General features: G+C 47.1%; 2 protein-coding genes across 8 annotated transcripts; one reads left to right on the top strand and one right to left on the bottom strand.

Annotated features, from left to right (window-relative positions):
- Window positions 1-10: 10 nt before the first annotated feature.
- LOC105700891 (DNA ligase 3) lies at window positions 11-24,257 on the bottom strand. Of its 6 annotated transcripts, XM_012427136.1 has the most exons (21): window positions 24,105-24,257; window positions 13,065-13,383; window positions 12,480-12,827; window positions 6,471-6,709; window positions 5,907-5,986; window positions 5,755-5,832; window positions 5,513-5,690; window positions 5,276-5,431; window positions 4,758-4,889; window positions 3,815-3,894; window positions 3,656-3,743; window positions 3,489-3,566; window positions 3,296-3,419; window positions 3,093-3,163; window positions 2,868-3,014; window positions 2,564-2,772; window positions 2,058-2,502; window positions 1,865-1,978; window positions 1,632-1,723; window positions 282-372; window positions 11-206 (listed from the first exon to the last, which is right to left on the bottom strand). In XM_012427136.1, exons 2-21 carry the CDS (start codon window positions 13,378-13,380, stop codon window positions 57-59), a joined length of 3,216 nt encoding a protein of 1,071 aa, XP_012282559.1. In that variant the 5' UTR covers window positions 13,381-13,383; window positions 24,105-24,257; the 3' UTR covers window positions 11-56. The 6 variants fall into 6 exon arrangements, 5 of the variants coding, with proteins under 5 accessions (XP_012282559.1, XP_012282560.1, XP_012282561.1 ...); XM_012427137.2 differs by lacking the exon at window positions 24,105-24,257 and having other exon boundaries at window positions 13,065-14,328; XM_012427138.1 differs by lacking the exon at window positions 24,105-24,257 and having other exon boundaries at window positions 12,480-12,844; window positions 13,065-13,147.
- On the top strand, window positions 10,837-22,916 carry LOC105700892. Of its 2 annotated transcripts, none has more exons than XM_012427142.2 (5): window positions 10,837-11,227; window positions 19,282-19,446; window positions 19,554-19,764; window positions 20,250-20,301; window positions 20,973-22,916. In XM_012427142.2, exons 2-5 carry the CDS (start codon window positions 19,303-19,305, stop codon window positions 21,064-21,066), a joined length of 501 nt encoding a protein of 166 aa, XP_012282565.1. In that variant the 5' UTR covers window positions 10,837-11,227; window positions 19,282-19,302; the 3' UTR covers window positions 21,067-22,916. The 2 variants fall into 2 exon arrangements, with proteins under 2 accessions (XP_012282565.1, XP_012282566.1); XM_012427143.2 differs by lacking the exon at window positions 10,837-11,227 and adding an exon at window positions 15,875-16,157.
- Window positions 24,258-25,899: the final 1,642 nt, after the last annotated feature.

Below are 25,899 nucleotides of genomic sequence, written 5' to 3'. Positions count from 1 at the left end.
ATCTCATGATATTTCGCGTCGGGGACTTTTTTTTCATGATTCATTTTACTTTCTCGTTACCTGCCATGAGGGCACGGACAACTGCAATATACCCCAAAAAGGGTTACCGCGTGATTTGCGTCGTCCTGTGCCTTCGAATTTCTAACAGTGGCATCCACCCAGGAGGCGTCCACGTGCCTCGCCTTTTTCGGAATATCCTCCAATTCCTAAAAATGGAAAATATTTTTTTTTAATTAACAAAAAACGGGTTTAATCGTTCCAACATATTTTCAAATCCAAACCCGAAGATAAGTCTCTGGGAGCTTTCTACAATCGTGAATGACATGCGTTGCTCTGGATCTCTCTTCTTTCCTCAAAATCATGGCTCCTAGACTGGAGTTAACGATGACGTTAAGAAAACTTAAACAAACGTTTATTCTCCAAAGGGCAAAAATAATAAATAGATTCGCTGGAAACGTTGCAAAATTGACGTGTCATAAATTTGAGAGGAAAAACACATTTTTCTGAAATGTCCCTCGTGCCTTCGAAAGAGTAATCTCAAAACTGGGATTGACTTTGGGATTGACGTCCACTGATTGAACATTTCTCTTACTATCTCATGTGACGCTTTTCTTCGGGTAAAAATGGCGGAATAAAATCCGCGAAGGGGGTTGGACGAAGTCGCTTTTGGACGCGCCTAGAGGCATGGACAATGTGCGGCGATATTTTGTCGGGATTTCCGCGGGCGGATAAATTGAACGAGTGCTCTGCTAACTGGGCGGAGGTCAGTAATTTGTAAATTGAATCTCGGGGTCGGGTAGATTTATGAAAATGTGCCGCTGTGGTCGATTGGACGGAAAATAGCCCGTGGCCAATTTCAAAGTCAGCCCGACGATCGTCCCCCGGCCGGCACGTTTCCAAAAATAATATATATACATATATATATTAAATAGACGAGGACGTTCAACCCCCAAAAAATCGAAAAAAATACCTCCAGCGGAGTTAGCTCGAACAAAATTCCACGCATAAAATTAGAACGGAATCTCTCAAATTCTCCTCGTGGATAAGAGGTGAAGAAACTTTTGCGTCACGATTAGCTAACTTTCTTCGGGAAAGTTTAATTGCCGCGTAATGGGTTTCGATGTTTTGAATATCTGTGGCTTTGGGGGACCCCTTAATTAAAGGAATTGTTGAAAGTTCCCCGGCAAATGCCTGCAGATAATGGAAAGGAATTGTTTAGGGGTGATGACTAGACGAAGGGCTGGAAGGGGATGAACGTTCCGAAGTGGTGGTGAATTTCCTTGGGGGAAGTTTGCCAAAAGAAAAAAGTTTTTCCCGGTCGTGGGACATATTGTTTGGCCACTCGTGGTCACCAGGTGGTTCCCCGCTCGAAACGTTGAACTCGTTATCATCGACTTTTCCCTTCGTCCCCTTACAGCGAGGCCCCACCCCAGGACATTCCCCAACATTCGGAAAACCATTGGACACCCTTCCTCGCCTCCCAATTTTCTGCCGACCCGCACGGATCGTTTAATCCGTAATTCGTTTAAGCGGGCTGCAAAGGATTCTCGAAATTACTTGAAATAATATAACGAAAACGAAGAATAGGTAGTGAAGAATTAGGACTTTTTTCTTTAAATATGTAAGGATACGTCTTAAGCGTCCGTTTGAGCTCTTTTCTTCGACTCTTCCTAATGTCTCTGCTTAAAATCACTCGGACGTCATTTAAAATCGTCTTGGAGCGCTGGAAAAAAATAAGGAGTCCCCGATACAAAAAAAATTGCTGAGTATCGGTAAGTGTTCCCACGTGTCGGTGCGGTGATTGTTAATGGTGTCATTACAGCCACCGACCTAATTTTTTTTTTTTTCGTAACAGAAAACTTACGAGCTCCGAATCGTCTCGACTCGACAAAGGCTTCGCATCGGGTGGCAGCCCTTTAGGTGGTCTACGGCCTTCGACCCAATTCAAGGGACTTCCAGCCGAGCTGTACTCGATGTACTGAAATCAAGAAAATAAAGGAAAAGGACGCTTCTCAAACTCTTCCGAGAAGAAAATTCATTTCTTCGAAAAATCTTACATCGGATCCGAGGAATGCATAAAAATCGGCGGATCGATTATTACCCTCTGAAAATTCACCTTCCTGGTGCCATGGTTCCTTCTTGACGAGCATTTCGACATCGTCCTTTTCCTGCTTCGGGACAGAATTTTGTTTTCTCTTCGCTTTAGATTCCTTTAATTCGGCTCTATCGATTTTTCTTTTTCTCTCGCCCTCATTCTTTATCTCCTTCGGCTCAATTTTGACTTTCACCCCGAACCATTTGTCTTCTTTTCCGGGAACGCTTTTACCCTCCTTATTGAGGGAAGATCGAAGATCCTCCAAAGACGGCTTCCGGTCCTCGTCGTCCTCGGGGATCTCCTCTTTTACCGCGAGTCCCGAAGTCGAAGGCCCCGGATCGTCGATTTCTTTTTTATCCTCGAATTTCTTTAAACTGCCTAATAAGGTCTTCGAGCTCTCTTGAGTCCTGTTTGAAAATCGTTGAAATTTAGCAATCCTCTCCCCCTTTTTTTTAAGAAAGGACTTACCCGTCGTTAGATCGTAAAAAGAGGCTGAAATCCATGGACTCTGAACTTTTTTGGAAAAGTATCCTTAGCTCCTTTAAATTCGTCGCCGTCTTCCAATCCTTGTCATCTCGAATTCGAGTCACTCTGGGAAATCGAATACTGATACCATCGGCAGTATGGACACCCTGATTCGTAAATTCCGCCCCCGTAATCTCCCACACTGGTTGTTTCTACCACCCCACCGAAAGGAAATAAATTATCTCTTTTTAATAATTATGCCAATTTTAATGAAAAATCTTCTGGAAATATTAAAGGTTTCGAAAACCTTGGGATCTCTTGCCACGAAATCCGGAACCATTGGTTTGTTCGCTCGCAGCCATTTCGGGACAAGGTTTGGATCCTTGCTGATCTTCACCATGTCCAGTTGATCCTGAAGACTTTTCAAAGTGGCGTCATCGTGCCCGGTGTGGACCTGATTCAAAGTATAGACACGATAATTAAATGTGCCAATAAAATTTGCAATGAGAAGATTAATAAAATCTGTCGAGACCTTCGTTACCGTCAGCCAAATGTCTTTGTCGGTATCGTAGCAGCCCATCAGGAAGACAGACATCATTCCTCCTGGAAAATGCGAACGAATAGGATCGATTGGCTCTACAGGTTCGAAAGAAAATTTGGTTGCTCTGCCATTACCAGGGCAAAAAGTGAAAACTCCTTTATCGACTGAAAGTGATACCAAAATTAAAGACGAACCTTTATGTCCAGTGCCATACCAAGCGCCAAGAACAACGAGATCTGCACTATCGGCCATCGCTCCCCCGCAAAGATAATCCTTCTTCACCTTCAGCCAGTGCCTCTTTCCGGGCTCGTATTTTCCCTAAAGTACAACAAACAAAGTATACGGAGAGACAAATTTTTCAAACACTTGGGAAGATAATCGACATACATCAACGTTTTTCAGAACGAGTCCTTCGAGGCCCAGCTTCAAAACCTTTACTATAAACTCCGTCAAGTGCTTCGGATCCTGAAAAAGTCAAAATCAAGTGAGTGCTATTTTATTTATATTTTAACGATATAATAACAGAATATTTGAAGGTTTAAAGGAACAGTTACTTGAATTTCGCGAGTCTCGGAAAGCATTATCCTGTTAGGGATTTCCGTTATCCTGTCCATCAGGATCCTTCGCCTCTCCTTCATTGGCCTGGGATGACATTATTAATAGCAATACGTTAGGCACATTTCATTCCTTAGTGAATAATTATTATTTCTTACTTTTCCATCAACAGATCGCCATTATAATAAATGCAGTCAAAAATGAAGAGGCACACGTTGGCATCCTTGAATTCAGCTTTCTGCAAAAATCGAGGAAGTTTAATAAATAAATCAATCCATCCCTGTTAATGAAATATATTCAATATATATATATATATATATAATAGGGGACATTACATTTTTGTACACTGGCGGTCATGAATGGCTTCCTCGTATGCATGGAGCAGCCTGATGGTGGTAACGTAAACGTAACGTAAAAAACGAGCGAGAGAACTTATGTATTTGCGATACTTGATGTATAATAAACTGTAAAATAATTAATGTAATAAAGAAACTTATTGAACGATAACAATGAGTACGTTTAATTAGACGAGCGTGTCTAGCAAACCCTCCAATCGCCTATTCCTGATCCTTGAAAATCACTCATAGATCTAAGGCACGAAACTCGGTGCCACCTCCTCGGTTATCCTATGTTCCTGTTAGAAATCGGAAATTTCAACCCCTAAAATTTTTGNGGGGTTGAAATTTTCGATTTCTAACAGGATCATAGGATAACCGAGGAGGTGGCACGGTGTATCTCCCGGGCAAAAATTTTAGGGGTTGAAATTTTCGATTTGTAACAGGATCATAGGACAACCGAGGAGGTGGCACCGAGTTTCCTGCCTTAGATCTACGAGTGATTTTCAAGGATCAGGAATAGGCGATTAGAGGGTTTGCTAGACATGCTTGTCTAATTAAACGTACTCATTGTTATTGTTCAATAAGTTGCTTTATTACATTAATTATTTTACAGTTTATTATACATCAGGTACCGCATGTACAGAAGTTCTCGAGCTCGTTTTTTACATTACGTTGACGTTGCCACCACCAGGCAGCACCATGTACACGAGGAAGCCATTCAGGACCGCCAGTGTACAGTCAGTGGCTCAAGTCATCAACACACCTTGTGTTTTCCAAGGGTTCCAAAAGGTAATGGCTTTCCGGTCTTGTTGTCTATCAACAATATTTCGGTATCCAAAATTAAATCGTCTCCATCGGGAAAGGCCTTTGGTATGTAATCCTTGAAGTGATTCACCTAAAAGAGCAACTTTTATTTATGGCGAAATGGTTAAAATGTCAAGATTAAGCATGGTAAAGCGAATTGAAGTAAAAAGGGTCGGTCACTGGTCAGACGAATCTTGAAATTTTCCGTTAAAAATTATCCAGGGATCGAAATCGAGCCGTCAAGGAGAAAACCTCCAAGGCATTCGATTTAAATGACCAGGAAGGGAAAGCAAGTATTCCAGGAAAGTACAGGAGATTCCTCAGAAGGGGACTCGAGGGTGTCGCGAGTTGGCGCAAGTTGAGAGTTCGCCCTCGCTTAAATCACGAAATCGAAGGACTCGATTTGTCACTTTTCGGAGAAACCAGGAGACATAAATTGGTCCCGTTTCCAGGACTCGGAAGGAGGGATGGGCTCACCTTGTGGGCTAACACCGGTTTAAGGGATCTGCTGAAGTACCGGAAGTCGCTTCCTCGTTTGTGAATCTGGACGCGTTCTCCGTCGTACTTGACCTCGGCGAACATCCCCGACGGACACTTCCTCGTGGCCATTTCCACGGATTTGCATGCCTCCGCCTGGGCAGCAGAAAAATTCGGAAGTAGCTTTTGTTCCTTTTTTACTACTCTTTAAGAGTAGTAAAAAAGCCCTTTGCTTACGAGCATCGGCAAAACCGGAGTCATCAGGGCGAGAGCCACTTTGCTGCCTTTAGGAGAAAGCGAAGGGCTCGCAGAGGTGGAAGGGTCTTCGGGGACCGATAGGCAACGCTCGATAACGGCATCCAGGTCTCTGGAGACCTGGAAAGCCTTGTAGGCGTCTTCGTGAATGGCTTCCAGGCTGAAAAAGCGAAATACTGAATTTTCCGCGTAAATGCGAATGAAAACGTTAGCGTCAAACTTACACGTGCTTAGGTCCCGCGTTAATCCTCAAATCGTGTTTGATCAGTCTGACGATCATCTTCAAATCATTCGCCGTGCACCTGAAAAAGGTATAGGAGAGAATTCGAAGAATTCGAGGCTGCGGTTCGAATGAATCGTTTAATCGACCCTTTACCTGCCAACGATGGACCCGATGTGGCAGGTCTGCTCTTCCTCCTTCGTCAGCTGCGAGAGCTCCTCGAGAAACCCGTCGACCTGGAAAAACAGGACCGAGAGGAAGTCCTCGCGAGAAAACATGGCGATTCCCTGAGATAGGATCGAGGAGGGATCGGAGATTAGGGCGCAAACGGTCCCAGGGAAGACCTTCGGGAGGATCGGACGTCTAGCTTAGGAAAATTCCTCGTCGAGGGGGATTTGCGTTTCCTCGTGACGAATCCTACCGGAACATCCAGGGATCTAGCCTCCGGCAATTTTCAGAAGAGAAATCCCTCGGAGGGCGTTAACGCTCTCGCGGGATGGGAGTTGCCGAATTGGGAATAGTCGCGCGGCTGGGTTATGCATGCAGATGGAGAAATCGGATCAGGATTCGGGCGTCCTTCTTTCCAAACTCCGTAAGGGGTTCTTCCAAACGAGGGAAAGAAGCTCATCCGGATAACGGTGAAGAAATCGGTGTTTAGGATCGTGACGTCCTTCGGAATGGCGTTTCATTTATCCCCGGGATCCCCGGGTCTGCGCTCACCTCTGCAAGGGAGAGCCGACTCCTCGAGGAGGGCTTCACGGAGGAGCTCTTCTCGAAGAAGACGCGGACGGTCTCCGCGACGTCCCCGAGATCCAGGTGGTCCAGCATCTCGTCCTCGCCGCGACCGAAGATCCTGGCAAAGAGCTTGATCAGCTGTTTGCTCCGGAGGTTGTAGATCCTCTTCACCGCGCCGGGCAGGAGCATCTTGCACCAGAGCAACGAGTCGCCTTGAAATTTACCTAGGAAAGAAATCGTCGAGGAACTCGCGTTTCGCGGAGCTCGCGCTCGGTTCGCGAACGGAAAGTTCCCGCCGCGATATCCGCTTATCGGGGATATATTCAATAACGAGATCCTCTTTCGGGGTCACCGCCGACTCCGGACTCTCGGCCGCCGTCCAGGGAGAGCCCCGCGTGGAAGGAAGACCCTCGAAGGACCCACCGAGAGGCCGAGGAGGAAGATGCGCCGAGACGGACACACCTCTCGTGACGCGACGCCTCGCGCTATCGAGGAGCTACGTCGACGTCGCGGTCGTCGTTAAAACGCGATTTATCTCCTTACCGGAGTTGGACGCGGAAGAGTCTTCGAGGCTTCGCCAGGACTTCGCGATACGGGGGGTCGACCTCGACCTTCGACCGGCATCGAGATTCGTTTTTCCCCGTGGACCGTGTTTTCGGTTCTCGTCTCTCGCGACTAGTGGCGTCTCGGGAAAAATTCCTTCGCGGCCTCGCCCGACCGAACGGTGTCCCACCTCGAGGTACCTTCGACCCTCGCCCTCTTCCGGGCCGAGTCTCGAGGTCTTCGGCAATGACCCGCCGAGCCCTCGCGATTCGTTTCCGGCCGATCTCGACTTCGGATCGTCCCGCCTGTTGCGTCACGAGCTCCGCTCTCGTCGGAATCAGCCGTTGTTTTCCTCGGGATTTTTTCCCTCCTCCCGGCCTGACGGGATGGACGAGGACGTCGTCCGAATCGATCGACCGGGCCAGATGAATTTCGAATTTCCCGTCGCCGATGGATCATTTTCCCAATCCAAGTTGAGAGCGAACGAGAAATCCGCCCGGCGGATTTTTCCCCGCCCCTGAAACGATGAGGTCTGCTCGAAAGTGCGCAGTTCCGGTGGATCTTCCGGTGGATCTTCGGCGTTGCCGGCAAGATCGACGAGCAGACTGCGTGGTTCCATCGCGCCGGAGGAAAGATCGTCCGTCTCTCTCGCCCTCCTCTCGGGGCGAGAGGAGGGCGAGAGGAGGGCGAGAGGAGGGCGAGAGGAGGGCGAGAGGACGCTGCCCAAAGTTCGACGAGACGTTATCGCGGGTTCGCGTAATCGGACTCGTTGCTCGGGGGGAGACGTTAACCGTGTCAACCTTGTTGGACCAATTGCAGCGGAGAGACCGACGTCGTCGCTTAAAAACGGCAGGGCGGATTTAGGTATTTCGCGGACGAATCGAAGAAGCCGACGGGGGGTCAACGGAGACAACGACGGACCTTCGGTTGTCCGGAAGAGCGAGCTTAGCTCTCGAAAGCTCCGCAATAACGTCGAGGACCGTCCCTTTGATGTCTCCCCGGGCCGACGAGCGATGTTTGACTTTTGGTCAACTCCTACCCTTTGACTTTTAATCGCGGCCAACCGGGGGGAACGCATTTTTATTCCTCCCAACGCGCGTGCTCTGTCCCTCGAACTTTTCCCCGATTTTCTCCGAAATAATATCCTCCCGCGGTTTCGCGAGAGGGGGGAAAAGGAGTCGGAGCGATTTAATTTAGAGGCGTTGGGCGCGTTACCGCGTCTGGCTAAATCGAACGTCCTCCGAATTTCGGAGAGAGAGCGCGCAAGACATTTTACGATTACGCCGACGTGTCGAGACCAATAGAGTCGCGCAATAAAAATAAACTCTTCCGAGAGGACCCACGGCCTCGCCGCGTCTCGGAGTTATCGAATCCGGGGATTTTTTGCCTCGCTTCCTCCTCTTTTTTTTAAACAGGCGTCGTCGCGACGGGGACCACCGTGAAGCTCGACGGTTTCGCGGACTCACGAAATCCCGGCGACGATTACATCGCGACGCGTAATCTCGGGCGACTCCTAGGCCGGGTCTCGAGCCCGAAATAAACCGAGCAGGAGCCGCTGCGCAATTTCCGATCGGAGACGGGGTGCTCCCGGAGGTCGCCATCTTGGAGTTCGCAAGGGGACGTCGATGGTCTACGTCCATTTTGATTCTTAGCCCCCCCGACGAAGCGCCCTCGTTAAAATCACCCACGTCCCTCGATCGGGGTCGGGGATCAGGGATCGATCGAGCCGATCGATTTCCGGTCTACCAGGCCTCCTTGGCGAAGACCCAGAATTTCCATGACCTCTCGGCCCTGGTAGGGGAAAGGGGGGAGGAAAGGAAGAGATTGGACTCGAGGAGGCGTTGAAAGCGCAATTCGAGGATTGCGCAATCGACTCTTCGTCGATGATGATAATCGCAATCGTGCTCCCATTCCCGTCATCGTTGATTTTCAGAGAACCCGAAGAGGAAGAGGGGATATCTCGCGCTCTCCGAAATGGCGAGATCTCTCCCCCAAAGCGTGTAGAAATATCGGATTAAAAGATAGAAGAAAACTAGGGATCGATGTATCGGTTCGAGTATACACATCGACACGAGGGTCCTTTTTCAAAGTTTATTTTAGGCAGAAAAAAAATTCATCGCATTGCGCTCGGACCAAGGTGATAACACTCGAGTGGAACGTGATACGGCAAAAATCAGAAGTAATTTCGGCGAATTACCGAATGCATTTAATAAATCGGATAAAACTTACATAAACGAAGTCATGCACCTTTTTATCTCGAATTAAACTCGCTGAAGAAATCGAGTCGACTTAAAAAGCCGAGAATAAATTTCTTTTGGTCAAGGACGGCCAAATGTCGAGGAATCGATCGCACGGGACGTGGCCGAAAATTGGCGCAAAAACGAGGTCGAAACGTTCTCGAATCGATGCTCCGACTGCGGAAATTTTGGGGAAACGCGACGATAACTCGAGAGGAGTCGAGGCCCGACTTTCTTCCCTGGACCGTCCAACGAGCCGTTCCGCCTTAATCGCGGGCCGCTTATTTTAGGCGTCTTTCCGAAAGGGAGAGAAAAAAAAATGGAAGAAAGATTTACGACTCCGGGCGGGTAATCGAAACATCAACGGAACGATGAGTGCGAGTTGTCCTCGCTTACATCATCCGACGCCTCTTAACGAGGGAATCTTTCGCTCCGATTAAAAGGCCGACTCGATTCGAAGAACCAAAGAGTCATCCGTTGTCTGGCTGTCTCCTCTAAGAAAAAGAGGATTATTTATTTCTTATATATTTGCCTTCTTTTATTTATAAACGAGGGGACGCCGCGATTGGAGTCATTAATCCTGGATACCGATGACCTCTTCGGTAAAATATAATACCTTCCGAATTAATTGACGGAGTTTATTCGGAAGGAACATCCGGGGGCGCGATAGTTCGGAGGGAAACGAGGGGATCCGCCGGGGAAGCGGCCGATACGGATAAGAATGAACGGACAGGCCGAGTAACGAGAAAAGGAACGAGATGAACAATAAGAAAAAGAGAAGCCGATGTCTGGAGCCAAGCTGGCTGCGTAACGGAAATCGCGTCTCGCGTTAACGAGTCGATGCATGACGACTAACATTACGTACGTTTTGTGTACCCTAAATCTCATGTAAAATCCTAAAATAATAGGTGAACATAATTTCGCTCGAAAATCCGGCACGGCGATTTTTACCGTATCGATAAATCACTCGATCCTCTTTTTTTGGCACTTGAAAGATAAACGGAAGCACCGAGAAATACTTCCTTCGTCTGTCCTTTGCACGCGCCATTCGGGCAAACTCGATCCCGCGAAATTTTATTGGCTTCTTATTGACTGGCGAAACGACTACGCGGGATTTATTTTTAATGCCGATGGTAGTCTCGAGGGAAATCGATATTTTATTATATGTACATTTCGCGACTAATATAAGTTCGACGACCCACGTGCACTTGTGTTTGCGAAATCTCGAAATTAAATTTCGATCGTCACTCGGTTTGCTTAGCTGCACGTTAATTTCGAGATTACACGGATGCGTGATAGATTTATCAAAAAATGACGAAAGCCGACTCGATTCCACTCACCGACCGGTCACCCTCCTCGGCTCCGAAAGGATCGGAAGACCTCCAAAACGCTTGAAATAAGTTAGAAAAGTGTTAGTGAAGTAAAGTAAAAAAAAAAATGTTGAATAAATGTCGGAGCTTAGATCGCCGTTTAAGATTCCCGTTAAGCGTTTCTGGGGATCTCGGCCGCGGCGGAACGGCCGCGCCTAAGTGGGGGCAAGTCATAAGCAGGCGTATAAGTCAACGCGGCCAACACTCCGGGCCAATAGTCGCAAAACGGTGAATCGAGTGTTCCGTCAAAGGTCCGATCAAAGTAGTCTACGACACGTTTGCGAGTCCTGAGATTTCTCTAGGGCATCAATCGGAAATCGCGCGCGATAATCGGTGTCGATAAAGAAGCCACGGTCCCCGAAAAAAGCTCATCCTCCGACCCTCCGAAAGGGTAGCGAGGGACTTCGAGCCGAATTTTCTGCTTTTCGAGAAACCAGCGATGCCGAGCTCGCTCTCGGAGCCGAGTTAATAGTCGTGTTCGTTAACGAACGCTTTGAATCGAAAGAGACTCCAAAAACCACCCCTAAGAGGATTTCAACTCCTAAGATTTGCGGCGCCGAGGATTCCCGATAGATTTTGGTAGATTTACCCGGTAAGCGATTTCTTTTTTACGCCGGTCTTTTCTTCCGTTCGAGCATCCGAGCATCCGAGATCGGTCAACGCCAGCTAAAATAAACAATTATATCCCTGGGGAGGTTCATGGAATATTCAGCAGAAATTGATCCACGAGTACGCGTGTGCTCGAAAAACGATGAAAAATTAATTTCTTCGATAAACTCGCGTTAAAAAAAAAATCCTTTTCAAGTCGGAATACTACTTTTTCAAAAAATGTTCTCGACAAGGCAGATTTTCGCAAATGATTTTTACGGTAAATTATGGTTAACGTTATTCCGGTGACCGATGCGAGGAAGCACGAATAAAATCTCGCGATGTTTCTCGAGAAACCGTTGCAGCACGATGAGTAGTGCATACGGCTCGATGAAAAAATTGTCCTGCATCGGACGATAGAGACTCCGGGTGTAGGAGATGGTACCGATTCCGTCGGTCCGACCGAATGGAAAACATTGTTCCTTTCCGACTGCATCGACCAATGACACGTTGAAGAAAAGAAAACGGGGCGTTAAATAATTTTGGAAGCAGCGGTACAAAATGGAATAAGAATTAAATCTAACGTTAAAAAAATCAGTGGTACTTTGAATACGACTTGAAGCCCAGAAAATATGTCGGGATTTTCTTTGAGGCTCGTGGAGGCCCGAGAACTTTCCCATGACGATGTCCCAAGAGGAAACGTCGAAGTCACGAGCGGATTGAAAGGGTTCGGGGAAAATCGCGGATGGAGTAGTGAAACTTTCCCAGGGTGGAGGAGAGTCCCGCACGAGAGGGAAGATAACCCCCAGAAAAATATTCCACTTGGAGGCCGTAATAAACAGTCGTTCCTCTGTGATTGATGGCTTCCTTGTATCCGATTCCGGTATCATATTTACTGACCGAGAGGAAGAATCGAAAGAGCGAGAGGGAGAAAGAATCTCGAACCCGGGGAAAAGTACGTCGAGGTGGTGGGAGGGTCGTGGAAATTGCAAACCGGCAATACGTTAGTTACGGTACTTTTGTGCAATTGTATGCACCGGATACCGTTGCCGTTCAAGTCCTGCAAGACTTTCCACTCGAGTCGTTTATCTGCATCAGCAGTCACGAGATCGAAGGGAACGATGACGCGAACCAATTATCGCGGAAACGTTTCCTAATTTTAAGGGATTGGAAGTCTATCTCTGCCCGGAACATTTCACAATTCGGTGCAACGATAAAAAATTAAATATTTAAATAAATATGGGTTATCGACTCACCTGCTTCGCTGCCCTTCGTGAAGAACGTTTTCAAAATTGCGGTTTTTCCAGTGTAAGCACTCTCTGCAGCGATTTGGGAACAGATTCGTCGAAATTCCCTGAAGGAGTTGTCTCTCGAAGACTCTTCTTCCGATTCCTTCGAGATTCCGGAAGTACCAGGTTTTGAGGAACTGTTTTCGAGCTCGTTTGAAATTTCGTTCGAAGCGAAATTCAATTTTTTCTTGGGCGAAGCTTTGGCCAGATTTTTCGGAGAAGCTTTCTTCGGTTTAATGGACGATGCATCTTTAGTTTTATTGCAGTCTTTTACTTGTTTCTTGGGCGTCTTTCCCTTCGCCATGTTGTAGGGAGCTAAAAAGCACGAAAAACTATCTTGAATTTTCATCAATTGAAAAGAGACGGTCGATTCGATGATTCATTTATCTTTGACTATGGAAAATTCAAGTCGCAAAGAAACAATTCATAAAACCCGATGATCTGCGAAGTGACTCTACAAGCGTCGAACTCTCCGAGAAACGAGCGCGGCTTATCGATAGGGTCTCCAAAAAGAATCTTAGACGGGTATTAAAAAAAAATGTTTCAATTTACCAGACTTCTCGAAGTCCTCAAGCTTCTGTAGGATGACGTTTTTGTCCTCGTCGTTCAAGTCGTTCCATCCGGAGACGTCCTCTTCGGGGTCGTCTATCCTCTTCGTAGAGGCCCTCTGCTTGGCAAACACCTCGAAGAGGCAGGCGACGTGGTGCCAGCTCTTCATTTTTCCCTCCCCAAAGGGGTTGGACATCAGTTTGGCTATCCTTATGACGTCTTTCTGGATCGGACATTTGCACTTCTTGCATTTCGCTCGCCCAGTTTTGGCTTTCTCCACCGCGAAAGGCTTCTCCACCTCCTCCTCTGCGTCCCCCATGACCTAAAAATTCAAAATAAATTAGAGGGAATTTTCACGCTTCTCTGGAATAATTCGCATAGAAGTAATCACGACTTTCCCATGCAAATTTAAATTGAGAGAAGTTTATCGGGTCGTCGGTAAGTGACGTTTCGAACGATAGTCCGAATCAGGGAAAGTTAGACGCGAATTGCCAAACGTTAGTTCAGAGATTGCAAATCGGAAATAGGGAAGCCGAGGAAACGTATATCGAGGAAGAAACTATGCAAACGGGACAAAAGCTCCGCTAATTTGCAAATACACGTGGGGTGTGCACGCGCCTACGAAGCCGAAATCCTACCGTGGAACGAGGGCACGATCGAACGTATCGACGATCGATCGCTGGCCAAAGACGCTCTTTTGGCTACACCGGAACTCAAGGGAAGCGAAAATAAACATCGAAGTCGAAAGACGTGTCCGAAATCGCATAGTATCCTTAATTAAAATCCAGTCGAAAATAATCAGAGGTCGCAGTTCGACGATTCTCGAATCGCGCGAGATCTCCACGCGCCATTTTGCCGCGTCTTTCCCATCGGAGGGGAAAGGGGGTGGGACGATCATTGAGCGATGAAAAAAAAAATAAAAAAACGAAAGGCAGGCCTGCGAATCGCGGCCGATAAGCTGTCGCGGCTCTTATCGCGGACCGTTATCGCGACTGCAGGGATGTCACCGACGACGAATCGAAAACCGCGACCTCCGAGCTCGCTCGCGCCGATTGGTCGATGCCCCGCTGAAAAACAATCGGCTAATTTTAAGCGTGCCATCATCCGCGTCACGAGCCACAAAACAAAACGTACGCCGTCACCCCCTTGGAACCCCGCGGTTCTCGTCGCGCGCGATTTGAGCGAATTGCGTGAATTGCGCGAATTGCGCGAATTGCGCGAACCGTGCGACAAGGCAAACCAATAAATGGCCACCGAGCGGCTTTTGCTCGCAAACAAGTCCACGTTGGACTCGTGGACACGCCTTCTGGGATAACTGTAACGTGCTCGAGGAGGAGTGGATCCAGTCCCGAGTTCGTTATTCAGGGGGCGGGAATAATATCGATGTTGAAATTTCGATTTACGCGATCGAGCGCCAACGAGCGCCAACGAGCGCCCTTGCTTCGAGTGACAGGATGGCCGACCCGTGCGCGACCGAAACCCCTGACACCAGCGAGGGGCTCGGTCCGTATACGATCGGACGATTCCCGATCGGACACCCAAGGACCAATAAATCCATCCGTTATCTACGAGTCGATCGAGGATCGATGCAACGCGAACGGGGAATTTTCCCCGAGAAAGGATAATAGAAAAAAAATATGCAGCGGTCCCGGGAGGCGTCCGATCCTGTTGCGACCCGAACCACTGACACCACTTGACCCTCCGAAGGGATGCATCGCGAAAAGTCCCCCACTCGAGGAGGCGAGGCAATCGAGCTTCGATCGACCGATCTACGAATTGACATCTCCTTCGATTGCACCTCTCGCTGATGCACTTGACCGTCGTTCGCCTTTTCGCTCGTTCTCTGGTTCACCCCCTGACTTCGCGTCATCGAGGAATTGCCGATCGCGGGCAAACACCGCGTCATGTCCGAGATTCGATTAAATTCCCGCTCCGTTTATCGTCCCGGTCATAAACGAGGGCACGACCAAGTGTTCGCGAAGAATTTTCTGACCAACGGGGGTCCGATTTCTAGATCGCGCGCGATCGAGATCCGATACGCCCTGATCGAAAGGGTAGCCCGGCGAGTCCATTTTGCCGGCGAAATGACCCTTTAAAAGAGATTTTCTCGAGCGATCTCTCGCCGACGTAAATCATCCGTCCGTCCGGCCTTTCCGTTTGCAGATCGACCTCCGTCGATTTTTGGAAACACGGAGGAAAATAGTTTACCCGTGATTTGCTATCGAGTTTTTCCACGAATTTGGCTATCCGATTCGCTTTCCCCCATTTTCTGCGTTACATCGCAAAGGGGGTCGATACGCAGTTTCACAGGGAAGCCGCATTTAAGATGAAAAAATTGAAAAGTCAAAGATGTAAAACACCGAACGTCCTCGATAGGTTCGCAAAGGGAAGGGAAGCGAACGGAAAGCGAGGCGAAGCCAACAGGTGGGAGGAGCTCCCCTGGAAACAGACAAGTTCCAACGAAATGAGTCACGAACCGTGATTTGATTTTTTTTAACTTCTGAATATTGATATAAAAGTCCCCCAACTAACGTGTCTGAGAGAATTCAAAGAATCGTAAAAGAAGATCCTATTGGCATCGCGTTGTGGTGCAGGAATCGGTGTAGGCGGTTTGCAGGTCCACGAGAATATAGGTATGCGAATACAGGTTTACAGCCCCAAATTCGCGTTCATACGTTTTCACCCCCATCTACGCTTACGTACATCCACGTTTCCACCCCTTCACCTCCATGGCCGAGCCCGGAGGAGTGTCCTCCCGCGTTGCAGGAGGTGGTGGAACGCCGGCAGGGTATAATAGAGGGTGCTCCGAGCCTGCAGGCTCACTCTTCGACATCTCATCGCCTTACACGAAATCCACCCCGAGTTCTCGTGCCTCTCGGCCCCAGTTTCGGCCCCAATTTCGGTTTGCGAGACCGAAATCATTCCCGGGACTCTTTCAAAGAAAAATAAGAAAAGGAAACGCTACCCCCACACGACGCGTATTACCGAAAGATCTGGAAAAAATCCTGAAGAAGAGGGAGGAAGGAATAAAACGGCAACCGTGGTGATCCCGAAGACGGATCGAAGGGGATTTTGGAGAACTTGGAGATCTTGAAGGTACCCGGCGAATGCACTCGTATTTAAGGGCAATTTTTGAACGAGGAAATTTTAGTGCACTTTCTTCGGTATCAAAAATTTTAACAAGATTTTTTTTATTTCTTTTTATTGTTAACTTTAATCGTTTCTAGTATCACTTTTAACATTTTTGAGGTGTTCAACCGCGAGGACTAGTGATTCCATTCCAATGATAACAATAAATTTCTTCGTTCCTTATTCTCTATCATACCGAAGCACGAAGCTTTAATTTTAATTGTCCTCTTAAATTTTCACACCTTACCCCCTTTCAATATTTTTCTACTATTTTTTCTGCTTTCACTGATTTCCGTTCGCCCGCTTACGTGGGTTGGATGCATTTTTCACGCACCCACGACTGCATTTGACTGCAAAAAGCGATGCAGATGCCCGCGCGCGGAAAAACGCGACAGGGTGACGTGACGTTATCCGCCCGAGGAAAGCATTTTTCCTCCCTTTTCCCAAAAACCGAATAAATAGATCCGCCCTTCCCCGCGAAGAGCGTTCCGAGAAAATCCCAGAGAATTTATACCGCGGCCATTCCCTGAGATGTTTCGGCCTTATTTTTATCCGTAATTTATATTTGACCAGGGAATCGAATATTTGTAAAAAAAAAATTTGACACAGACTTCATTGCAAATTGTTTTCCATTTTTCATGCCGAGGGGCTCGAAGTTAAACCTCAAAGGAAATGGGGAGTTAAACTTTGCAGGGACTAATTTTAGGTATTGAATATATTACCCGTAATATAAATTCTTGAACATTTTCTTTTGGAAAATATATTTGTGCACGAGCACGCATTTTTATTTTCTTATATTCTTTCAGGCTCGTTTCAAAGGGAAAGTAAAACTGCAACGCGAAAATCTTTTTCAAAACAATTATTTTAAATAATAAGCAAAAAGACAATGTGGGCGGCGAGCGAGCCACAAAGAGAATCCTCCTCGTGGGATTCAACGGAAGCCTTTAACCTCGTAAAAAGGGAAACCACCCCTTGCCTCGTTAAATAAACCGACGTTCTCACCCCGAAATCTCAGCTCTAAAAACGTGCCGACAGTTTTTCCTCTTAACTTCGGGACACGGACGATCGAGAAAATTTAATAATTTCGATAAAATCCTGCAAAGGTATTTATTTCAACTTAAACCTCGTCTGTTCGCGCAAGGGAGAAAATCTCACGATCTTACCGAAGGGCGCTCGAAATATCGCAGGTAATTTTCCAAAAACGTTTGAAGGCGTTGTCGTAAATTCAGTTCCTCGTTACAGAAGAGGATTAATTAACGCTACGCGGAAAATGAGTCGATCTACATGCCCGGGCCAATCTGCTCTCGGATTTGCCGTTCGGACCAAAGGCTAGCGATCGACGAGGGGATGTCTGAGGAAACGTGCATGTAAAATTAATATGGAGAGTATGTATGTATGAGTACGAGTAAAGATAAAAGATAAAAGATAAAAGATACAGCGCGGTACCGCCATCCAACGGAATCAAAAGGCTTCGTCTTTGAACGAGACTTCGTTGGTAGAAAGCCACGGAAATTCGAAAACTCGGAAAAGTCACGGGGAGTTCCGAGGGAATCGAATTGGGTGGAATTTCTGGAAGTCGTGACCACTTGCGAACGGGACGGTTTGAAGGAAAAATAGTTTAGCAATTTTGACGATTAAATGACGGGAAAGGCGGATCCTTCGGGAGAATTGCCAGGATTCGAAACCTTCGTCGCGAAGGAAGTCAGTTAATAAAAATGCACAAAACGGAAGCATGCCCCAATGACTTCGGTCAACCCCCGGACCCTGGGGGGTGGAGGAGTACCGGGATGGCCGTAAAAAGTTGTGCGCTTTAATCGAAGCCTTTAGGGCGCGGCGTTAAGTTAAATGGAATTACAAAAGGAAATAAAATGAACGGGAAACCACTCGAAGGAATGAAGTTTTATCGCGGTCCGGGGTGGGCGATAAAATGAGGGATCACGAACCACCGGAATACCCCGAAACGGGACCCCCGGCAGGGCTGAGTTTTAAAACTCAAAGGACACCGCGTGTACGTAATTCGACGAGAGTGCATCAACGTTTTCCAGGGAGGGGAAACGTGGCGGAAAAATTTCCGCAAAAGGAAAAATCACAAAAATCACAAAAATAACAAAGTTACGCGGAAAATGTCGAATGTGAGAAACAATGGCGAGTATTGACGAAACTTGTTTAATACCGTAATCGCTTAAATGGTAACGCGGAAAGAGCGTTGATGGGAAAAATTATTTCAGGAAAAAATCGGGAAGAAAGTTCGTGGTCGTTACGGGAATAGCAAAGGAAAGAATAATTGCTCGACGAATAGATGACGGGAAACGAACGATCGTTAGACTTATCGGAAGACGAGATCGGAAACAAAGGGAAACGACGCATCCGTGGAGATCGATTTTCTTCGAGGGAAAGGAGGAAAAATGTATCCATGCGATTATACGATAACTGGTAAAACGAAGGAGAGATTAAATCACTCTCCCCGTCCTGGGCCGCGGTCCAAACACCCTCTCGCGTTCGATTTCTACCTGTTGAATCTCCGACCGCTATCGTCCATGGGAAAACAAAAAAATGATAAATCACGAAGAGCGTTACACGAATTATTTATCTTGGCGAATCTAGCGCCGAACCATGAAATTATTCCCAATGCAGAATTTGGTGTAAATATTTCTAATAATTACGAAGGGCTCGTTAACGTCGAGAATATTCGGATCGCGCCCTCGGGACTCCTTCCAAAGGACACGTCCTGCGATCGTCGGCGATAAACGTCCATTCGAGGAGGGTCACCGCCCACTCCGAAAGACATCCCCGACATTCGACGTCGCTTTACCTCGTTTCCCGCAATTTATTCCCGAACTCGTGGAATCAATGCCACGGAGTTTCAACGGTACCGTCTTAGACTTTCCGACATGAATCGAGGGACGATTTCAATCACGAATTAACCCTTGAATGGTTGCAATTAAATTCCGGGGGTTGAATTTAATTCGAGTTCCTTCGAAAATTACCCTTAACTCTGACGAGATAATTTCGACCGTTTGCGCTCGCGATGAGACGAAAGATTTTTTCGAGGTAAATCATTAGTTCGGAGATGGGGTGCGCTTGATTTCAGAGCCCGAAAAGCGTCGAGGGAATGACGGGGAGGATCCGCGACATAGGGACGGGTGTCTGTGTCCTGGCACTCCTGTTGTCCTGCGTCCTCGCCGAGCCCGAGCCCGAACCCGAGCCGGCAGGGCCGATCTTCGGGGACGACTTCGACGAAGATGCCGAAAGTCAGGTGAGGCGATCCCTTCGTTGGCCGCAAAGAAAAAAAATTCTCGAACACTAGACGCGTCCAAAATTGGTTGGAAAAATGCTTTCCTAATAAAGGGATCTCGTTTACAGCTTCTACTGAAGAGGCTGAAGCAGATCGCCGAGAGGAAACAGGAGGCCTTCGAGCAGGAACGGGAGCTCACGGAGGAGCAAATAGCCATTCAGGAGATTCTGGAGGAAAAGATGAGATCGCAGAGGAAGTACGCGAAGGACGACGCGGAAGTGCTTCCGGTTCCTAGCGCGGTCATCCACGCGCCGATACGTGGCGAGAAAAGAACCAGTTGTGAGTACTAACAAATATTTAAGTCACTTCGCGCGGAACGAAGGTACGTTTTTGAGAGAGAACTTTGCGCGATAAATTTTGTTCAGGGGGTCGGCATCGAGGGACGCGGAGAATTTGACAAAATTCCGATTTCGGGCGAGGGGAAAATAATGGGAAAAATCGAGTCCGGTAATCGGAGACGGATTGGATCGCTTCGCGTCTCCTATCGCTTTTCACGTAACCGCCGAGCGTCGATGACGGTCAATTGAACCACTTGACACCTGACAATTGACACCGCGACGTCACGATCGCCGATCCATTTGACTCTCTCTAAACGAGTCCGACTGACGCGCGACGTTTCCACCCGATTGCAAGAAAAAAAATCCTCTTTTCTTTTTAACGACGACCTCCCCTTTCCCTTTTCTAAATAACCGAGGAAGCTTGCGTTAAGTGTTCGACCCCATTAAAAAGACTGTCATTCGTTTTTTTTTTTTTTTTCGTTGCAGACATGACCCTGTGCCATTTCAAGATCTGCAACATGGGACGCAAGCGACAGATGTAAGTGCGCAAATCGTCTTCTTAGCGGCGACCTTCTACTTCGGGTTTCCCACGAAAAGCGGGAGAGAGAGAGAAGGAAAGAGAGACCAAACGTGGCTACCATCCCAAATTTGGCCATCCAAAGAAGGACGTGTTTCGAGCCTGCCCACCTCGATTTCTCTCATATTTCGAAGGAGAAAGCGCTTCCGCACCTGCACCTGCACCTGCACCCGCACCTGTACCTGTACCTGTACCTGCACTCGCAACCGCAATCGCAACCGCACCCGCACCCGCACCCGAAAATTCTAAACCTCCGCTTTTTCCGTATTTTTCTTCCCGGAATTGACGTTTAATTTTTTAATTTGCCCTCGACCCAAAGGAACTACAAAGGGGTTGGATGAAGAGGAAATCTCAGAATTTTCATTTTCTTTCACCTTTCACTGGAAATGGGAAATTTTCTCCGCGAGAAGATCGGAGATGTCGAAACGCTTCTTTGGATTTTTGGTTTCCGAGAAGGGCTTTTTTAATTTGGACCGCGACCCACCCTGCAAGGACCTCGAAGACGTTCGACGAGAGCAGAGGACATTTTCTCGCTTTTTTTCTCAATTTTTCATTTCCAAAATGAAGAACGTTTGCCGAAATCGCTCGCCAGCACGAAAGGGGAATGCCAAGGGGAGTTCTCTTGCACTTAGGATTCCGGAGATGCGAGGGCTCAACCTGGCGAACCTGAAGACGGAGCTTACCCTGGACAACAGATCGCAGATGCGCCGACCTCGTCCTTACTAAGATCGGCCACGAAGAGGAGTTTCCGCCCCCCGCCTCCGCGGAAACCTCTGGCCGACCTCGAATTCCCGAAATCGCGCATCCACCCCGCCAATCCGTTTTGGAAAAAAAGGGGAACGCAAAAAACAAACGTCAACCCCTCTTCCGCTTTAGAAAAATCAGCCGCGCCGAAGGTCAACTGGTGACAAGTGAAAACGCATTTTGAAAAACCGAGGCGGATGATTGTCAACTGTGAGAGTGTACAGTTGTTGCTTGTGCTAATTAATGTTTCATTAGGGAGCCTATTCGTGCCGCTTTTTTGATTCGAGAAACTGTTACGTTAGCGTAATCGTTTCAAGGGCTGCACATTTTCGGACGAATAATTAGCAATTATAACGTCGCAAGTAGAGGTAGTTAACACTTTCGAGGGACTCTCTCTCCGTGCACAATTTTAGGCTCGAAATTCCCCCATGTGAAAAAATTCAAAATCGACAACTCGACCGCCGTCATTTGCAAGAACAACGTTAAAACGATGTATTAAATTGATGTTCAACTCGCGGAAGGAAACGGCATTCTCTCTTGTTTCGAAAACGAGCAAAAATCGCGCCTCCGTAGTTTCCCTTTATTTTATTTATTACTATGAAAATCGAATCGCGAAACCGTGAAGGTGAAAAAAAAAATGATTTCGTTTAAAAAACAAAACTCTTGTTGGCACGGGAAGAGCAGGAAATTTGGCAAGATCTTGTTCTCGTCTTTGAGATCAAACGAGCCACCAAAGAAATAATTAAACGACTCCACCTCGAGATCGCGGGCGAAGGAAAAAATGAAATTTGATCGTTCGAATCGAAGGGCTCGATCGCCTTCTAATTCAGGAGATGGAAGAGAGAGGGAGAAGGAATAAAAAAGAAAAAAAGCAAGCTCGTAGATCGCGCTCGATCCAGGAACTTCCGGCGGGCTCGGATTTCCCTCGAAAGGATCAAAGATTTTGGGAAAACGGATGAGAAAGAATGAAATGTCGAAAAGTCGTCGAATTACCCTGTTAGTATTTCGCAGTATATTCCGCGCGATTTGCGCCGACTCGAGCTCGGACCGTCAAGATTTCCAAAAGAAAAGAAAACTCGAATTCGGAAAAAGAAAACGGAGCGAGAAGAGCTCGGGCGCGCAACTCGAGCGTATCGTTTATTTTCTATTTATTCCCTAGGCTAGAAGAGATAAGAAAAGGATGCAAAAAGGACACTCCGTGGCCTTCTCGATTCGGTCGTTCCTCATCCTAAATTATTCGTTTGTGATATCGACAGAGAAAAAAAAACGATATACGTCGAAAGAGACGCACCAATGTATCGAGGTATCGTTTGTAATTTTTATTAGTTTTATTTATATGGTACTTCTTGATTTTATACACGTCGAATAAATTAAGGTCGAGACGTAACGTTTTCCATTTTCTCGATGATTTTCTATTTCATTTTTGACGAGCCAAAACGACGAATGCGGGCACTTTCGGCCGAGCCTCGGGAAAGAATTCGTTCCCATTAAAGGAAACTCTATCAAGATAATACATTAATAACCGATCATAGTAAAGGACGTTACCGATTTTATTTTACCCTCTTACGTTTTACGCACGAACGTATCGACGTTTACGCGTGAAATTGAAGAAAAATTAATCGTTCTTCCCTCGATCCGGAAATTCGAGATCGTCGTTAACCGCACGCGAGTAAAAGCCCGAACCTCGAGTGGAGCCATTTTACAACGTCCATTTATACGTTCAGTTTACCGAAAGGAAAAAAAAATTAAATTGGCCAGAGTGGGTAAAAATTTTCAATAGAAATATTTTGCGAGACTCTTGTCAAAATGAATAAACGAGGATGCTTTACCGATCTCTGATTGTCGTGGAATTGCTTAAAAGAAAAAAAGAAGAGGAGAGAACTACGGGCGCCAAAATGGGCAAGGGTTGAAGAGAAATGTAAAATCCAAAGAAAGGAGACAACCTTTGAATTTCCCAAGGCAGCGCGAGCAAAAGACTTTCTTTTTCTCGCCTCGTCTTTCGCTTCGTTAAATATTCAGAAATTCTCGACGATAGTCGCAAACGGTCTGGTTATTGCTTAAAAAGACACCCCGAGGCGTAGGCGAAACAACGATCCTCGTTTGGTAAATAAATTTGTGATATCGCGTGACGCCGCGAGCGTACTTTTGCAGAGAACACTCGAGAGCGTTAGAGCGACCTCGTTTGGCGGCCGTTGGATCGTCGGTTTGTTATTCCGTACATTATTTCCGAGTGCGCAATTGCGGGCGCTAGAGGGGCTGGGAAAATTAGTAAACAGTTGCTGCGACGATTAGTCTGGCACATTTGCCGGCAAATCGGCATTTTTGCGCAAACGGCTGGAGGGGCGAAGGCGCAACGCGAGTTATCACAGGCCGATGATAACGGACTGACATCATCGCGCATAGCGTCGCGCTTCGAGATTGACGTTTCGCAATCGATTCTTGCGTACGTAGGTCCCGCCTCGTGACTGCACGCTTATTTTAGTTTCGAGGAGAAAAAAAGCCTATCGCTGAATGGACGGTTTCTTCGGCTGCCCCGGCGGCAAGTTTGATTCGGCGCGGGAAAAGTAGCGCGCGAGCATGGCGCCATCTCTAAGAGAGACCGTCAAACCGGATGGCGCGTTGCCGATAATAACCTTCCGAGAGTTCCACTCGACGGTGGCGCCATCTCGCGGAGAAGCCGCCAAACCGGATGGCGCATTGCCGATAATTACCTTCAGAGAATTTCACTCGACGGTGGTAACACCTCTTCGTGAATCTACCGTTTGCGAGTCTGCCGTTATCGACCACGATTGTATTACCGCGGAGCTCCCGTCATCGATCCGTTCCTCTCGAATCATATTTTAACGGCGTTAACTTCACTTCAAGAATTAAACTCCTCGGATATACGGTCACGATAAATCCACGTCGCAACTTGAATCACATCGCGGACATTTATAAATGTACGAGTTGCCACTCCGATCGCGGGGTCACGTAACCTCACTTTCTCACCCGGAACGCCGAAAGAAAGGAGAAAAACTTACCCGTCACTGGACCAAAACTCGAAACGACTGGACGGCCGTTTTGTTCTTCTTCTTCACCGCACAACGTGCGCGGTAACGAGTCAACGAGCCCGAGGATGTAATCGGGAAACAAAAACACTACCACCACTGCCGGGACTGATAGGTCCAGTTCGTTCGGTTGTCCGCAATCGACTGCGCTATGACGTCCCGTGTCCGTGCACGCTTCCATTCTTGCTATCAACCGCAGACATTTTCGGTGCTCCTTCTTACCGACGCCAGGCAGGCTCGACGTCTCTCCCTATCGATAAAATCGATTCTCCGATTATCGCTCTCGCTCCTATTGGTTAAAAAAATTCGGAATATAAATATATTCCGCTGTTTACTTGCACGAATTAATCCAAGCCATTGCCAGAAGCCTAAGCCGTCAAAGACCACTTCTACCGGCTCCATAGTTATGAACGATTATTAACCATCAGGACGAAGGCTTCCGATTTGTCAAAATGTCAAGTGTCCGGAAGACTCGTGCCGAAGAAAGAAAAAGAGAAGGTCGCAACTTGCCATTTTTCTGGATGAACGAGTTCGACGGGCGCTCGGCAAGGTCATTCTGGCCGATTTCCCGAGTGCGATTTTATGGTCCGTGTCGGAGGTTAATCGCACGTTTATTTACGCATTTAACGCGCTACCGGAGAGATTAATAGCGAAACCCCCGAAATGACAGTCGAGGACCATTCATTGCGGCCCTGAGAGTCCTTCATCCGAATAAAAATGCTCCGTTTCCTTTCCGTCAGAGCATCCGCTCAAAAAGTTCACTTATTTGTCATTTCACGCGTGAACCATCGTATCGGTCGTCATAAGAAATTTCCAATCGTTTCGGATATATAGCGAATAACAAATTCCATTCAACGGACCATTAATGAACTCTGACGCGACACCATCCTATCGATGTCGATAACGATAACGCGAAAAGCCTATACGAAAAGAACAAACAAACGAGGCCAAGTGCTTAGGCTCTCGATCGGAAGCTTTTTAAGCTTCCATCGGGCGTCGTGCGATAACGTCGATAACGATAGAGTGCCATTCGAGCTTCCCTACGTTTGCCAGAGTTAAAAGAGATTTTTTTCTATCGGTTCTCTTTTAACCCTTCTAAAACATCTCTATCCGTTAATGAAACTGATATTCTCCGGTTATAATAGAAAAATTTATCCCGCGAATATTCTCAATCTTGAGGGGATTTCCTAAGGAAATAACGTTAGGAAAAAAAAGAAGACATTCCATCCGAAGACTCGTAGTCCTTGTAACGACGGGAAAGAATTTCGCTCCGAGAGGAAAAACGGCGATAAAAAGCTGAGCTTGCGGAGGAGCAATAAAGCTCAATTTGCATGTGGTGCAATTAATTCGAGATGAGCGCAAGGAGCTCGTAAACGGCCTCCTCGGTATACCAAGGAATAAGGACGAGACACCGCGCTCTTTAGCTTTTGTCGAGACCATTTTTCTCGGTCTACGCCGGATCTTAGCGATGCTCTTCAAATTTATTTTCAGTGGAAGTTTAGAAGAAGACCGGGGCGCAAAATTCTCTTCCCGTCACCCCGGTATATTAATCCTAAAACATTAATGATCCTTAGATTCTGTAGAAAGTCTTTCCAGCACGAGGAAAACTATTTTTCGAAATTCCTAGCAGTAAATTTCTTCGATCAGGGGACAACCATGTCAAATTAATTTACTAGAATTAACGAACGTATTTCCGGATTTTCCTCGAGGTAACTTTAGCTGAGAAACTCGTTGAACGATGGGAGGACCTCGGCGTTTATCAAAGGGA

The sequence above is a fragment of the Orussus abietinus genome, unplaced genomic scaffold (assembly GCF_000612105.2).
Source record: "Orussus abietinus isolate OABI.00-Male unplaced genomic scaffold, Oabi_2.0 scaffold9, whole genome shotgun sequence".
NCBI lineage: Eukaryota > Metazoa > Arthropoda > Insecta > Hymenoptera > Orussidae > Orussus > Orussus abietinus.
This window is presented reverse-complemented; position numbering and strand designations above follow the sequence as displayed.

Coding starts and splice junctions, on each gene's coding strand:
- LOC105700891 (XM_012427136.1), bottom strand. CDS start 13,380: ATGGGGGACGCAGAGGAGGAGGTGGAGAAGCCTTTCGCGGTGGAGAAA. Junction 5,833..5,906: donor ATCGGGTCCATCGTTGGCAG/GTAAAGGGTCGA, acceptor TACCTTTTTCAG/GTGCACGGCGAATGATTTGA. Junction 3,744..3,814: donor GGCGATCTGTTGATGGAAAA/GTAAGAAATAAT, acceptor ATGTCATCCCAG/GCCAATGAAGGAGAGGCGAA.
- LOC105700892 (XM_012427142.2), top strand. CDS start 19,303: ATGACGGGGAGGATCCGCGACATAGGGACGGGTGTCTGTGTCCTGGCA. Junction 19,447..19,553: donor ACGAAGATGCCGAAAGTCAG/GTGAGGCGATCC, acceptor TCTCGTTTACAG/CTTCTACTGAAGAGGCTGAA. Junction 20,302..20,972: donor ATGGGACGCAAGCGACAGAT/GTAAGTGCGCAA, acceptor TCTTGCACTTAG/GATTCCGGAGATGCGAGGGC.